The sequence below is a fragment of the Pholis gunnellus genome (genome assembly GCF_910591455.1).
Source record: "Pholis gunnellus genome assembly, chromosome: 17".
NCBI lineage: Eukaryota > Metazoa > Chordata > Actinopteri > Perciformes > Pholidae > Pholis > Pholis gunnellus.
In genome coordinates this window covers 631,231-647,882 of record NC_136544.1, presented here as the reverse complement: position 1 = coordinate 647,882, position 16,652 = coordinate 631,231, and the positions used below count along the sequence as shown (strand labels likewise).

The window sequence follows — 16,652 nt, the reverse complement described above, 5'->3', positions numbered from 1 at the left end:
TGGTCAGCGACGACGCCGGTTATCGATTAAAAATCATTTACCTTTTCGATGGCCGAGGCCCGTCTCTGGGCCTCTTCGCATCCGGACCCGGTGCTTCTAAACCTGGCGGCTTGTTGCGCTAACGCGCCGCAAACCGGCACGCGGAACGGGATTTGTGACGGATTATAATCGATACGCCTACCGCGTGCGTTAATTAGTAACAGGTGTGCTTGTTGGTCAAAACAAGAACACGCGTTTCTTCACACGAGCTGCACCGAAAAAAGTTTATGGAAGGAAGTTAATTTAGAGGGGAAATGAATGTTTATTTTAATCATATTCATTTTGATAACAAGTTGATAATGAAAAGGGAGAAATTAAAGCCGAGGGTGATTAAGTTACAATTAAGTTTATATTAATTATTGTCATAAGAATTACAAATTAATAAACTGGGTAGGTCTAAATATAAATAAAGTTGGAACACTTTTGCTTCAAACTAAAAAATGTTTTTGTATTTTTTGTATTTCTATATTTGTTCACGGTTAATAATTATTGTTGCGCCTCAGCAGGCCTCATCCCAGTTGAAGGCCCCCCCCCACACACACACACACACACACACACACACACACACACACACACGGGGCTGCAGTGGCTCGTCTCGGCCGGTTGGTGGCGGTCGTGGCTCGGACTGGAGGAGACGAGGAGCGCTCAGGCTGGATCATCTCCTCCACATCCTCTCGCCGCAGCCAGAGGAAGCGGCTCGGGTCATTTTAGGCATCATCAACAAAAAGTTTTTTTTAAAGAAAAGTTGACCAATAAGTGAACGAACAAAAGATATCTCATAGTATTTATGGAAACTTAAACGTTGTCAAATAAGAAGTTTAGCCATGTTATTTCAAATGTAATTGAATCCAATATGTTTTAATGTGTCCAGTAGTGTAGTCGGTTTTTTTCCTTCTCCACGGCAGAGGACACCCCCCCCCTCTCTCCATTTTGTGTGCTTTGTGGGAGCACCACTAGCCTTCTCTCCTTCCGCCACATGAGGGATATCGGACTATTTGTTTTATTCCAGCTCGCGCCCGATTCACAAATGGTTAAACTCCCCGTGTGTGTGTGTGTGTGTGTGTGTGTGTGTGTGTGTGTGTGTGTGTGTCTGTGAGGGTAATTCGGTCATCCAATCCTGACCGTCCGTAATGAAAAGATGCGGTGTGATGGGGATCCAGTGACTGCACTGTGGAAACGAACATTAAGAAACAGAAAGGAGAAATAAACACGAGGTGTCTCCTCCCTCGTTATAGAACACATTCGATATTCGACTGATTCGAACTCTCCGTCGACAGCTGACGGTTAATTCATTGTTATCTCGTCGGGTTGGAGCTTCATTTTCCCTTTCACTTAGCTGGTGTTGTGTTTGCGAGTGTGTTTAATAATTAGAATACACGTGTAGCTTTTGTTTCATACGTACTTGTACTTTTACAAGAGTATTTTCATTTTCCGCCACTTTCAACTCCAACACAAGTCAGAGGCAAACATTGTAGGCTACTTTTTACTGCACTATGTTTATTTTAAGTATATTTACTTTAATTTTAGTTACTAGTTAGTTCATGGATCCAGATAAATAAAATAAAATACAAACAATAAATGTTGAGATACAAGGTTTTTCTCATGGGAAAATTCACAAGCTAAATAAAAATGAGACCAACTGCAACATTGAAGCGATGAAAACATAAATGCATCAATAATTGTAATCCGATGACATTATTCTAAATTTCAGCATCTTTATTTCCTTTTTTGAATGCTGCTACTTTTGTTTTGAATGCATGACTTTTACTTGTAACCGAGTATTTCTGCGCTCTAGAGCTGCTACTGCCAATCAAGTAATAGACCGAAGTACTAATTGAGGATACAAAGCTGGAACTTTTGAGTTTTTGCTGATAGTTTCTTCTCCTCCTCTGTAGAAACGGTGCCTCTCTCTGGATCACAGTGCTTCCAGTTTCTGGTTGACTTCCACTAAAACAACATCATTCACAGATGTATCCTCCAGCAGAAGAAAATAAACTTCTTCAATGCTCTGAAGTAACTATTTCCATGTACTGTTACTATGAAAGTGATCGCTGCATTTCAGGCAGCGGTGGAAAGTACCTAGTACATTTACTCCAAAGTTTGTGGTACTTGTATTTTAGTATTTCCATTATATACCACTTTATAGTGCTACTTCTATTGCACTATAGTTGAAAGAGGAATATTGTAATTATTACTGTCTGACCAGTAGTTACTTTGCACATTAAAATATATGAAGAACTTATAAAATATGGCATTGACGGCTAATTAAAATTAGCCACTCGGCTCAACTTTAATACAGTAAAATACTGTTGACGCAAGTCATCCAGTAATGTAGTAAATGAAGAGCTCACGGGGGCCAATCCTCTGCACTGAGTACTTTGAAGTACATTTATTCTGATAATACTACGGTACTTCTTCCTTTCCAATGTAGGACTGATGTAGTTTATTTTTACTTAATAGATCAGAATACTTTAGTTTCAGAAAATACATTCATACACATTCTCTTCTCTGTGGTGGTTTGTTGTCGTTTTCTCTAAACAGATTTCATCCATGAAAGCCTCATTTCTGCAGGTCTACGCACACACTCACTATCTCGAGCACTTCCTGTTTCCGTGATGTCGGCACAGGAAGTGTGGCCTACATGCAGTGAGGCCTATTTCAATTGGAAGTGAGACGTGGATTTAAAAGGTTTGAAACTCGCCCAAGAACTACTTGAGCTCAAATGTTCCCGGTATTCTTGAGCACAATTCGAAAATAATTCTTTATTTTTTTATTCCACTTAGTCAAGTTTATCTCCGGAATATTCTGCGGGACTTGGGACGATCAAATCCGGCATTTGTAGCAACAGAGCTGGTGTTGTGGATCAAATGTAGAACAATCTTTGGAAAAACTAAGTACAGAATTCCTACCGAGCCCGAGTCTGTTCACATTCAAGACATATTTAACACATGAACATGTCGGACGTTTGAAGGCCTCATTTTAACCAATTTGCGTTCTTTTATCTTGTTTTAAAAGCATGAAAGTTCATCCTCAACCCTGGAATTGTTGTCTGAGAAAAACAATCCCAACTTAAGGTCCACTTACTTGCTTTTTCTGGGCCTTTTAGTAGCATCAAGAAGAAGACAGTGTGATGTGGTTGAAATTGTTTAAAACTACAAATTAAGTAAAACAGAAATAACTGTTTTTAGTAGAAGTATCAATTTAACAGAAAACTGCTGTCTTTTAAAATAAGCAGCGTGAAAATACATTTTGCTCAAGAATCCAGGCTTCAAGCAGCGTCAGGTGTGTGTATCCATGGAAACAGTCCCACAGCATAGGAAATGACATGCTTAAATGTTTTTACATGTAAAGCAAAGAGCGCTGAGTTTGGGTGAACTTTAACATGCTGCCATAACTCTTAATATTTTTCATAAATGTATTTGTCTTTCAACACGTTATTAAAGAGTCTACAGAAACGTTATTCTTTAGAACGCAGGCTGATGTTTCAGTTGTTATACTTTGTTCTTTCCGATGTTAGACATTTTAAATTATTTATCGAGACACATTCTTTTTGAGCAGTAAAGAGAGAAAACATTTTTTTTTTAAATTTGTACAAAGCGTGTTTTGTCTTTCAGTTTTCATATTCTATGTTTTTGTGTTTCTCTTCTTCTGCAGCGAAATACTCTGTGATAAATAAAGCTGTGATTTGTGATGTGCTTGATTCACGTCACACGTCATTGACAGAATTATATTCAGACTGGGAAAAACAAATGGATGCAGTCTATGAATATAGAGGTTGACACACATGTCTGAAATCACACTATCATTTTAAATAGGCTTATGAAATGATGATGGAGAGCTGTGGAACTGTGGGCCTGGGACTACAAAATATAATAAAATCAATATACAAAAATGGAAATTTACAGTCAAATGTTCTAGTTCACTTATGGAAAAAAAAACCCTGATCTCATTCATTTGGTTTTGAACAGGCCGTCTAGTGAGGACTGATCCTCACGGACTCTGCAGAAAGGAGGTTTTCTACCCAGAATGCAACAGAGGGGAAATCTGAACGCTTTGGACACCATCAGCTCAAGCTAATTCTCCACCAACTGACAGACTGCTGTGACTTCTGCCTCGTATTGCTCATTTGTCAGGGACTTTAAAATGAAAAGGATAAGGTTGGTGTTACTCTGGATTTATTCCTTTTTGTTAACACATGAAAATCTCATCTGTTAGTCCGTATATCCCAATACACTCTGACTCCCTGTCTGTGGCTCTCAGCTCATTGGCTCACACTGAAGATGTAAATCTTTCACAAGTTTATAGTTCCATTATTTGAAAAGGCTCTGTAATTTCTAACCAGTGGTTGCTGTAGGGATGGGGGGGGGGACATTTGTTGGGGACTATTTTCAGACAGGATTTTGGAGATTCCATCTTAAAGATCTAGTGGCAGTGCTTCTTGTCTCTCTGACAGAGAGGCTGTCTCATAAGGGAACAGTGGATACTAGTTTTTTGTTGTTGTTGGGGCAGTTCCGTTGGTTTGTAGAGCCACAGAGTAGAGGAGGGGCTCAACGACAACTTTCATTTTCAATTCAATTTATTTTGTATAGCCCAAAATCACAAATCACAAATTTGCCTCGTATACTACAATCTGTGTGCGACATCCTCTGTCCCGGGACCCTCACATCAAGTTTTAGGCAACCGCTTTTGATTGCTGAAACTGAGGTTACCATTTTTCTTTTAACATTTAGTAATTAAGATACTATGCAGGCTTACCTCAGTTTAATATTTCTCAAAACTCTAACTGTCGAGCCCTGGAAGGTGATCATATTTCTCAGAAACAGTCGAGAGAAAAGCATTATTACTCATCATACGACATTTCACAGAGACAACAAAGTCAAAGTTACCGCAGCGTATATTATAATGTACAGTACTACATCCCATGCAGTAAGCTCAAGAGGAAGAGAGAAGACAAAGTAGAAGAAGAGATGAAGAGATGGACATTAGGCCATTTGCATTACCCCAGGAGGGTTTGTTTCCTCCTTCTGCATTCCGGCCTGATTCACCACCCGGTTTCTTTGACCCGCCCTTTGACCTATCCACCCCTCCCCCAAAACACACACAAACACACACACACTCACACACACACAGAGACAGACTGTTAACAGGCTCTTACATTCTTCCCCTAAACACCTTTTTGTACGCTTCCTAAACACCGCCATCGAGCTACGTTTTCATGCTCCCTTCTACTTCCACTCCACTACACCTCTGAGGGAAATATTGAACTTTTCACTCCAATACATTTCATAACTTACTTTACAGATGGATGTTTTCCAGAAAGATGTGATGCCCTGTTCTAAATCAACCTAGCTGAGCTGCAGTGATTAGTCAACGGAGTCCTTTTTACATCGACGATCATCAAAACACATTTCATTCTAACTCAACAAAAACAAAATAAAACTCATCAGAACCGTCTCGGTTAGCTCTTTCCGCCGTTCCAACAATCTGCAACTCCGCTTTGGTCAACATACAGCCTTCATTCACCAAGTTAGATATGAAAAAGAAACATCTGTGGTATGATTTACCTGAAGCTACGAGTCTCCACTGACAAAATCAGCGATTTGAACTTCATCACACCGGACAGAAACTAAATAAAACTCTGTTCCATCGAAGGTAACACACCAGAAAGGTCAGTGCAACAACCTGGTGTCCTCACGGTGTGAAAGGAGTCATGACCGTATTTTAACAGCTTTTCTCGCGTTACATTTGGAACTTAAACTTTCCTTCATTCGTCATTTACATACTCTGCCTTTTTTAAGTGAAAAGATTCCTGATCGTCTCTGACAGAAACAGTGTTCTCTGGTCTGAATTCAAGAACACTTTCAAACCTCTTAAATTCCCATTCACCCATTATTTGCACCATTAGCCTACAAACAATGTCCTGGTTATAGTTTACGATCTTAATCCCAGTTTAGCTCTGAAACTTGGAAAAGATCACTCACTGTGCTCAAAGTAATGTTGCCTCCTATGTGGATATTTGACCTTCGGAGACCCCTAACCTGTGACCTCACCAGTGTGTGTGTGTGTGTGTTTGGAGAAGGGGGGGGGGGGGGGGGGTATGATGGTTCACACCATCTCAGAACAAGGGGAAAAAACTGAGTCTGTAGCAGCTTTAAAGCATGGCTGCACTGAATAATTGCTTTTATTGACAGTATAACAAGAATGTATTCATCCTTCACCATGAAGGCTACAGATCCACCCTGATGACGTGATAATCAGTGCTCCTCTTCTTCTACCCGACAGGCTACTCCGTCTAATAAAGATGTCGCTGGGATTACGATGTGTCATGCTTGTGGTATTAACGCTGGATATGGTAATGACAATCATTTATGGTTAATTGTATGGTGTAATAGTTTAATCCATTTGTTGATTTTAATCCACTGTGTCCCTAGAATAAATTCATATGCTTTCAGGAGAAATAGGCCTATATGGGCTAATGAAGTTCATTAATCATACATGGAAACTATTATGAGGGAAAAAACACTAGGGGCACTTTACTTGTTGAGCCAAATTAATTCAATTCGATTTATTTTTTATTTGTTCATATATGTATACACACACACACTACATCCTATATGCAGATGAAAACATAGGATTCTATAATAACATTTCTTCGTTTTTAAAATGTTATTCCTGGTGAGGCCAAGGTTACTGTACAAGCAGTTTGAGGGGTTTGGATCCATTTTGTGCACAGGAGCCATTTTCTAACCAGGCGAGCGCACGAAGAATGCCACGTTGCCTTCAACGGGCGGGTGCAATTTGGCTACAAAGTCTACACGGCCTCTCGCACAGACGAAGATAAACCTTCGCAAAAGCCAGCCTTGTCGCAACGTATACCGTGCGTGAGATAGGCGCACGCACAGAGCGCCAAAAGTGAACCACAGCCAAACTCTGCATGCGTGCGCGCGCGCGTGTGTGTGTTTGGGGGGGGGGGGGGGGGGGGGGGGGCAGGCCTGTGAATCAGTAACTGCCTCCATTTTGAAAAAAAGAAGCCTCCATCCACGCAGAGTGGCGTGTGGTGTTGTGTGTGTGTGGTGCTGTAGCCCAGCAACTGCGCCATACTCCTCAGCGCCCCACAAGAGAAATATGAAAAAAACGAAGCTAACGAGCCTGTTTTTTGGGAGTGGCGCACACTGCTGCGCTTTTTGGGTGTACCGCCTGTTGGAAGCCATGGCCTCACTGACGAATAGTCGGCCTACACCACGACCATTTCATTTAAGTGTCTGTAAAAGCCGAGGGTTCGTGTAGTTCTCCTAACATCTAGCTATATGGAGATAACCCGCCTGCCTCGCGACAACAGCCTGGTCTCTACAGCCGCCATATCTGATAGGCATTGTTTCAGTTAATGGGGCTCTAGTAACAATGTAGCGGAGTGAGGTGTTGCGCAGGTTCTAGTAGCGGAGCCCTCGCGGCCCCTGGGGAAGAATGGGGCCCTGGACCTTTTGTTCCTCGGGCTCGAGGTTCACCATAGGTCACTTATGTAACATCATGACGGCTAACTTCTTCACCACGCATCATATGCAGAGGGTGGGAGCGGCACGGAGGTGGGGGGGCGCTCGGCTATAGAATTGGCAGGCGGTGCATTGTTATTTAAATGTGGACGGCTGTCCCACCCAGACCCTCAGATATTCAAGTCAGGTCGGAGTGAGTCAAGGCACCGTAACCAGTTTGTAGCTTACACCGCTGTGGCCCGCCCCTCCGTGTCGCCTAATCTTTGCCGCACGGGCAGAAGCGCACGCGGCCACGTCGCGTGCATTAAAATGCGCCCCACACCCAGCACAGCACAGCACACAACCTTCACCGCGCGCACGAGTACAGTACGGAATTAAGCGGGGGGGTTCTCAGTTTGCATGCACGTGCGCGTGCACGCGTGTATCTGGTGAATACCCCCTAGGATGAGAAGGGGGGGGGGCCTCCCCTTCCTCCTCTCTCTAACCTACTCCAAATAGACCACGTGGTTTCCCCTTTGCGAACAAAAAAAACGCGAATCGAGTCGGCGGAGGGGCGGCATCACCCCTCTGTCGGTAGCAAGCGGATCGCTGAAAGAGAGGAAGGCTAGGAAACGAGAGAGAGCGAGAGAGAGAGGGAGAGAGAGAGAGAAATAGAGAGAGAGAGGAAAACATTTTTTCCTGACCTGATCCCGCCATAGTTTTTTCCCCCACTCATCCACCATAGACCCATCACCAAATCCACCTCCTCCGCGCGACAGAGAGGCTGTAGGCTGCTGCTGTATTCGTCTGCTGGGGCCGGCTGCAAGTCTTCTCCTGCTCCACTTCTTCAACTGGATTTACGGCTAAATTCAACGTTATCATCTGTTTTAACACCTTTTTCCTTTGTTTGCTGCGGAGAATTAACACTTTTTTTTAGACATCCTTTCCCATCTAGTTCGATTTCCACTCTCAGTTAGTGTGGCAGATTCTTGTTGCGCCTTTAGCAAAATCAGGAGAGAAACTTTTTTTTGGCTGGCTTCAATTTCAGTTATTCCGGGCTTTTGTTTTTTTTTTCGTTTTTGGACTTGGAAAAACAATTACCACCATGCACAAGCTGTATATTGGGAATCTAGGCGACAGCGTAACTGCTGAAGACTTGGGGAAAACCTTTGACGAACACAAGATCCAGTACTCCGGACAGTTTCTCATGAAAACCGGCTATGCTTTTGTGGATTGTCCGGACGACCAGTGGGCCATGAAGGCTATCGAGACCTTTTCCGGTGAGTAAATGTGGAATACTGACCGCCTTCCACCTTTTCAATTTCATTCATTCTAAAAGGGAGCGGTGCACGCCGCTGCGTACCCACCTTCGGCGGTGCGCCCCGCATTTCACTCTCCGTCCAATACGGAGGCTTCAGTTTGAACACGCCGGTTAAAAATAAATACCGTTATTTTATTGACGCTAGCTTAATGGCGTCTGGTGAGCCATACGCACAGGGGAGCCATTCAACTTTTATAGGGGAGGGGGGGCACACGTAACGTTAATAAACGTAGCCTAAAGCTAATGCCCGAACCAACGTAAAGCACTAGCCTACTTCACAATATTGCTATTGTAAAAAAAATACTTATAATTCTGTGATGATTGGGGCTCGTGCGTTTCAGACTAGTGTGTGCATGTGAGTGGCATTTTAATGACTTGCACGCGTAGCATTGGACTGAGTGACGGTGGGGCTACTCCTGTGATATAGTATGAAGCCTCCCCTCCCCCTTTGAGCCGGCAGTCCACTATGACAAAGATAGAAAAAAAATATCTTCCCCCGTGCAGGTTACTCTCTAAAACGGACCCCACACCACCACGAATACAACGTGGTCGACAAGTGGCACCGTTATTGTGAAAGCCTCAGCATTGAAATCGTGAGATTTACACAGAATGTAACGTGAGGAGGCAAGGTCGCCATGTCAGCTCCTACTTATTTTAGTCTACACGAAAACACCCGTTACAGCGATACAGCGTGTTGACTTTAAATGAAATAAAGACAGAATGATTCATATTCGTATGGTTGTCATACTGCATCTCTCAGGGGTCCAAGTAGCTCATTGTGGGACACGAGTAACGTGCCTACACAATTCACTTGTTCCATGACTTTTTTAAGTCGGCCCTTTTGAACCTCTCACACATTCTTTGTAGCTCTTTGAAAAGCCGCGGTTTTGAAAAAATAAAAGTTAGCTGTTAGCTGCTGCCCCCCCCCCCCCCCCCACCCCCCACACACACACAGACATTAGCTATGTACCCTGAGTGCAACACATCTTCACAATGGGCCTCCAAGTAGCTTTTAACAGTTAGCATGTCGCCACAGTGTGATTTTGAACCCCCAATTTTAAAAAATGTTTTTTCAGGCAAAGTGGAACTTCAAGGGAAACGTATTGAGGTCGAGCACTCCGTCCCCAAGAAGCAAAGGTAAACAACATTTAGCATTACACCCCCCCTATCTCTCTCTCTCTCTCTCTCTCTCTCTCTCTCTCTCTCTCTCTCTCTCTTTCCATGACCACTGTCATGGGTTGCATCACCTTTGCCCAACTCTTTCTTTCATTAAGTCATAAAGTACAACGTATGGTGCGGTACTTTGAAACATTACCATGTCTGCATGTATTGGCAGCCTTTTGGAGGTTGAGTTCGGGGCAGTAGTCGGTCTTTTTTTTGTGTTGGTGTCGTTACTGTGTAGCCTCAACCTTGTCGGCCATTGCTGTGAAACTGAACTGTGACAGCTTTAGCTGCCGTGCTGGGTTGCCTGGCTGGGTTGTGTTGAGTAGTGAGTGAAGCCATAGAAGGCATATATAGATAGTATTCTCCGTAAAGTCGTTACATAAAGCTTTAAGTGCCTCCTTAAATGCTCAGCCTTTCCTCCAGCTCCACTTTTATTTAACATGGGTTTTTTTTACTCTGGAGCTTGGAACATATTTTCCATTTAATTGTGCACACATTGTTTTGTTGCATGTAGTGTTTTTTGGGCCAAATTGGCGAATAATTAAAAAAACTGATGTGAAATGAACGCAATCTTTGTCGAATATATCTAGCCAAAATGTACATATTGAGGTTTTATGCGACTTAACGGAGTCCTAATTGTTTCAATAATGTTGAATAAATAGTGCATACATGTTCTGCTGAATCTCATTCGTTTCTTGCAAAAACGCAGCTGTATATTTATAATTGTAATATTATTCAATATTATTTTGAGCTGCTTTTGTAGCCAGCTGTAAAGTTAAAACAGGTCAGTGGTGCTGATTGATGTTAATAAAAAAGCCACTTGATTTCTGTCGTGGTTGCAAAGCATTTTAATGGACCAAACGGACCTGTAGCTCAGACCTTCCTCGGTCCGAAGGATGAACTGGGCTCCATTGTGGATCAGCTGCTCTGTGCTAAGAGCCAGACTTGACCTGCTTTAAACAGTATTATGGAATTCGCCTATAGACCGTCGTCCATGCCGGTAACCTTTGGCACAGATACGAGGTGAGCAGCAAGCACAGTTGTCCATGTTCTGCCATTTGGCCTCACGGGCGCGCGCGCGTTTGTGTGTGTGTGTGCGTGTGTGTATGTCTCATGACAAAAAACGCCAGTGAATGTAGATTTAATCGTTAAATCGTTTTGGTTGATTGTTTGTTTGTGGAATATCTCTGTATCTGTGTAATCAGTATGCGTGTGATTTTGCGTGAATGTGGCCAAATATGTGAATTTGAACTGGTTTTGTGGGCGCCCACCTCGCGCCACCAGAGTAAAAATACAGTAGCAATAAATGTGGCGACATGGTTGTTGCTCACAGTTTTTTTTTGTAACAGTGTGGTCTTTTTTTGTGGACGTGAGGCTGAAATGTCTGTTCTGGTCACAGGCCACTCACCATGTTTTTGAAACCAACATGGCAGCGGGGCTGTGTTCTCCTCTAATCTCCAGCGGGTGGGTAAATAATTCTGTTTGTGTCCCACATCCTCCTCGGTGGTAACCTTGAAGAGCCATGGTGATAAAGGTGATTTTTTTTGTGTGTGCGTGTGGGAGAAAGGGGGGGCGCCGTGGGCGAGCAGGGGCCCTTCCGTGGGCTCCACAACACGTGGTGCATCCACGCGGAGGGGAGTCAATTTACGTCAGGCAGAGAGGGCAAAATGGCGAAGCTCTGAATGAAGCAGACCTGTTGTTGGTAGTTCACTCGGCTGGCCCTGTCGTAACACAGCTGGCCTGGCTCGCGCTCCAGAAGTTGTGTCAGTATTTAACCGAATGCGGCACGAGCGGATTGTTAACGTTATAAAGCCTTTTAAAATGGCCGCTCGTACGCTCAGCTAGCAGAGCCAAATTGATATATATATATTTTTAAATGATCGTGTTAAAATGTTTCTGTCAAACTAACGGCTGAGCTTCAGAGTTTGTGTGATGTTTGAGGTGACAATAAATGTGTAGAACAATTTAGTGAACGTTTTTAGAAGGTCCCAATTGTTAAACAACAGTAGTAGCGCATTAATTAAGGACAGCTTTTTGTTTTAGACGCTGTTGTTTCTCTTTTATAAAAACTATACTCCAAGTAAGCTAGGTGATGAATGGGGAATTTTATTTATATATATATATGTATATTTCCCCATAAAACTATTACAACATAGTAATCTCTTACATATCATGTGAATTATTTCCCTTTAATCAAATTCTGAAACTGTGCTCTGGTGTGTGTGTGTGTGGGTGTGTGGCCCTCATGAAGTCAGTGCTTTCATGACATCAGTTTAAATGACACCATGATGTAATATCCAGTGTTGCCAGATTGCCAGTTGTGTTATCCACCAAAAATATAACTTCTCCAAATCATAACCTTGCCATATACCTGTGTAAAACCCCTCATAAGCACAACAAAGCTTCATGTCTGCATCAAATAATTAAATATAAAATGTTGGAGAAATAGGTGCAACCACATGTTATAATACCCGTGTCAATGATGATGATGATGACGTCAACCCCCCCCCCCCCCCCCCCCCCCCCCTCTTGACGATTGAATTCAACTGGTGTCGAGAAAATAATTCTAAAATTAAATGAGTAGACTCAACTGAATTTAACTGTATTTAACATCTGTGTTCTCGACCATAACATGACGGCCTGTGTGGTAATATTGTCTGCACAGTATTGTCTAAACCTCCTAAATTTACCCTACCAGCCCTACGTTATCAAAAGTTGGCGGAAACCAGTCTGGCAACTCTGCTGATATCTTAGACGCTATAAAGTTACTCTGGTGCAGCTTTTCTGACATGGAACCTCCGTGTGTGTGTGTGTGTGTGTGTGTGTGTGTGTGTGTGTGTGTGTGTGTGTGTGTGTGTGTGTGTGTGTGTGTGTGTGTGTGTGTGTGTGTGTGTGTGTGTGTGTGTGTGTGTGTGTGTGTGTGTGTGTGTGTGTGTGTGTGTGTGTGTGTGTTTGAGGGAGGGGGGAGGGAGGAAGAGAGGGAGGAAGAGAGGGAGGAAGGGAAGGGGGCGGGTATTCAGAGGGAACAAACCCTTAATGTGAGGGGGGGAGGGGTCAGTCCTGTAACGGGAAGTTGGAGGGTTCAATTCCTTCTTTCCATTCTATAAGTGTTTGTGCTGAACCCCCCCCCCCCCTATAGGCCCTATAGGCTGCAGGGGGAGACGCCCATGCTCCCCCCTCAGTATCGTACACACGCACTATGCATGTCTGCTTGAATCAAAAATGACATAATATCGAGATGGAGGGGGTTTATTTTTCATCGTAATATTCCTCATGAAGTAGATTGAGGTTTTGTGTCAGGCTGACGTCAGCAAGAGGAGGAGAAAGGAAGAGAGTGTGTGTGTGGGGGGGGGGGATTGTATGAGTGTGTGTTGGGGGCGGGGGTCGCTCAGAGGGAACGAGCCCTCTCTAGAGGGGGAAGCGTATAGAAAGGCTGTAGAGAGTGTAGAGGAAACCTACAGCGGCAGTAACGCCCACCGACATCACTGAAACTTGTGATGGATGAGAACGACAGTGCTGCCTGCAAACGGTCCGTTTGAAGCGTGTCTTCAATTTTTTATTTAATAAAAATCCCTACGCAGACTGCAAAAAGGCACATAACAGCACCGTGTATTTATATTTATTTAAGGGTTGCTATAGTGGGACAAACATCACATATTGTTACTGTAAATGCAAACTCTCAGGAATATTACTTACTAGCTTTTGTATTGGAATTATTTATTCATTCATTATTCATATTTTTGCCTCAGGTACATTATTATTATTTCTTATTTGAACTGCATAGTATTTTTTATTTACACTACCCGTTCTGAAGATCTTGTGCTGTTTCCAGAGTTGATAGTATGTAAGGAGGGCTTCATGGTGAGCAGGGTGAGCAGGTCTATTGTAGCAAAGTCAAGTCCACTTATCACCTTACCGTCGCTTCCTGCTAAAATCGCCATATTTGCTGAAATATGGGTTTGGATGTCCATGTTCTGTGCAGGACTCCAGAGAGTTGACAGGTCGGCTTGTTGTCTATGTTTGCTGTTGTTAAATGGGCTCCGTGTTAGAAGGCCGTTCCCTGAGTCCGCTCCGTGTTTGCACTCGGATCTACCAAAGACTGTTGTGTTGACACTGAAGGCTGCAGCTCCACTTTCACTAACAATGCTCTACAACTACACGCTGCGCTTGAAATCAACTCCATAAGCAGGCCTACCTGTTTCCGTGCACCCTTTTTAAGGTAAATGGGTCATTGCTGTTCACACTGGCTCTACCTATGTGCACTCACATGAGCTGAGACGTGTGCTGTTTATCTGGTGCTCACTGTGAAACACGGAGGGATTTGATTTGTATTCTGGTATAGTATTTGAGGTCTAACTAACCCCAAATACAAGAAACCTCACCAACAAAACCCATGTGTGGGCTCATAAATAGCACATAGATTATAGAAAACATTTCTCAAAATAATTGTTAAAACAAAGACACTCTAAATATGCATAGAAAAATATTTGTTGGTTATATTATCATTTTTACTTACTTACTTACTACTTATTCATATTCTGATATGCGGCTATGGGGCCTATGCTAAGAATGTTCCTGTTTGATTTCATAGTTTCTCATCTCAAAACTGTGTAGCATCTTAAGCTACATTACTCTTCATGTTGTACTTGTAACTGTTCGTAGGCTAGGACAAAAACACTTCATTTCATAAATCAAAAGTGAATCTAAAGTGCCAGAGAGTCCGAACCTTTCACTCTCATTCTTTCGATGCTCATTTTTCTTTCCATAAACCCTTTTAATGTACATATGAAATATTTTTCTGCCGAGCCCCTCCCACTCCTCCAATCCATCCGTCAATCAAAGTTTACGGCCTCGAGGCAGCCTGGCGTCAGCCCTGCACTTTCACATCAGCCCTGCACCTACACATCAGCGCTGCGCCTGCACATCAGCCCTGCGCCTGCACATCAGCGCTGCGCCTGCACATCAGCGCTGCGCCTGCACATCAGCCCTGCGCCTGCACATCAGCCCTGCGCCTGCACATCAGCGCTGCGCCTGCACATCAGCGCTGCGCCTGCACATCAGCCCTGCGCCTGCACATCAGCCCTGCGCCTGCACATCAGCCCTGCGCCTGCACATCAGCGCTGCGCCTGCACATCAGCGCTGCAACTGCACATCAGCCCTGCGCCTGCACATCAGCGCTGCGCCTGCACATCAGCGCTGCGCCTGCACATCAGCCCTGCGCCTGCACATCAGCGCTGCGCCTGCACATCAGCGCTGCGCCTGCACATCAGCGCTGCGCCTGCACATCAGCCCTGCGCCTGCACATCAGCCCTGCGCCTGCACATCAGCGCTGCGCCTGCACATCAGCCCTGCGCCTGCACATCAGCGCTGCGCCTGCACATCAGCGCTGCGCCTGCACATCAGCGCTGCGCCTGCACATCAGCGCTGCGCCTGCACATCAGCCCTGCGCCTGCACATCAGCGCTGCGCCTGCACATCAGCGCTGCAACTGCACATCAGCCCTGGGAAAAGTGTTCCTTTCATGGCGAGGACAAGTCACGTACTTACTGTCTGTCTTCGCTTTCGCGGTGTGCGTTTTGCACATGTCACAAAAACCACTGCGTTGCCTTTTTCACACCTCGTCTAACTGGTGACCTCACTCACCTGCAGCCTCTGACATAACTGACTGTCATCCCCCCTTTAAAGCTGCTCAAAGACACTTGAGAACATCCGTACCAACGCTTTAGAGTCAAACCTCCACGGCCCTTTTGTGGGTTTCGAAAACCAACAAGCGCGTCTGCCGTTACTGAGATAGAAAACACAAAATAAACGCCCGGGCGACGTCCGCCATCGCCTGGCGCCGCCATCTGCGTGGTTTCGGAACATCATTGTGTCGTATTGTTACCGTCTTTAGGAACAGAGGATAAAAATGTGATGCATCGGTCAGCAGTTCCAAAAATATGTGCGTGTTTTTTTTACTTGAAGGAACTGCTCTACAGTCGTGTAGTCGTGAGTTATTTTTTTCCTCATACCGTTTAATTCCTGTTTCCAGTTTCTGTCCTCTAAATCTCACAGTCTCATAAATCTTTTACTCTGCAGATGTTAGAAATATATTTTCTCCATATTTGTGGCCTTTTTTTTTTCTGCAGCTTCTTTCCCCTTTCTGCGCATTGTATGCTAAGTGTGCTGCAAATTTAAATGCATTCCAAATGTATCATGCATATGTGTGTGTGTGTGTGTGTGTGTGTGTGCGCTTGTGAGTGAGAGTAGCTTACACACACACACACAACCCTACACCCACATTCAGAGAGCAGCAGCAGCACGCCATGGTCTGTCTTACCTCCCCTCTCATGGCCAGCGAGGAGGAGGGGACGGTGGGCGGAGCGAGCTAGGGGGGTGCGACCAATCGCCGGGCGGCAGCACCTGCGAGGGAGGCGGTCGCTCGGTGCAGAACCGAGAGGAGCGATGGGTCCTCCCCTCCCTCCCTCCCTCCCTCCCTCGCTGCTGCGCTCACACACACATGCATGCTCTGCTTCAATCTCTCTCACTCTCTCGCTCTCTGCTACTTTCACAGTCTCTTGTTTTCTCCCCCCCTCCCCTCCCTCTCTCTGGTACAGTACGCCCAGCCTTCTCTCTTGTCGGCGTGTTCTCTGCACTGCCCAGCCGAGAACGAGTGACAGC

General features: G+C 44.5%; 1 protein-coding gene across 1 annotated transcript in view; it reads left to right on the top strand.

Moving 5' to 3' along the window:
• Positions 1-8,613: 8,613 nt before the first annotated feature.
• igf2bp1 (insulin-like growth factor 2 mRNA binding protein 1) overlaps positions 8,614-16,652 on the top strand; it is a gene marked incomplete at both ends in the record, with an annotated part of 49,967 nt that continues 41,928 nt past the window's right edge. Inside the window, 2 exons of the mRNA XM_079177612.1 lie at positions 8,614-8,788; positions 9,906-9,966. Coding sequence (XP_079033738.1) covers positions 8,614-8,788; positions 9,906-9,966 — 236 coding nt within the window. The remainder of the gene's footprint in view (positions 8,789-9,905; positions 9,967-16,652) is intronic.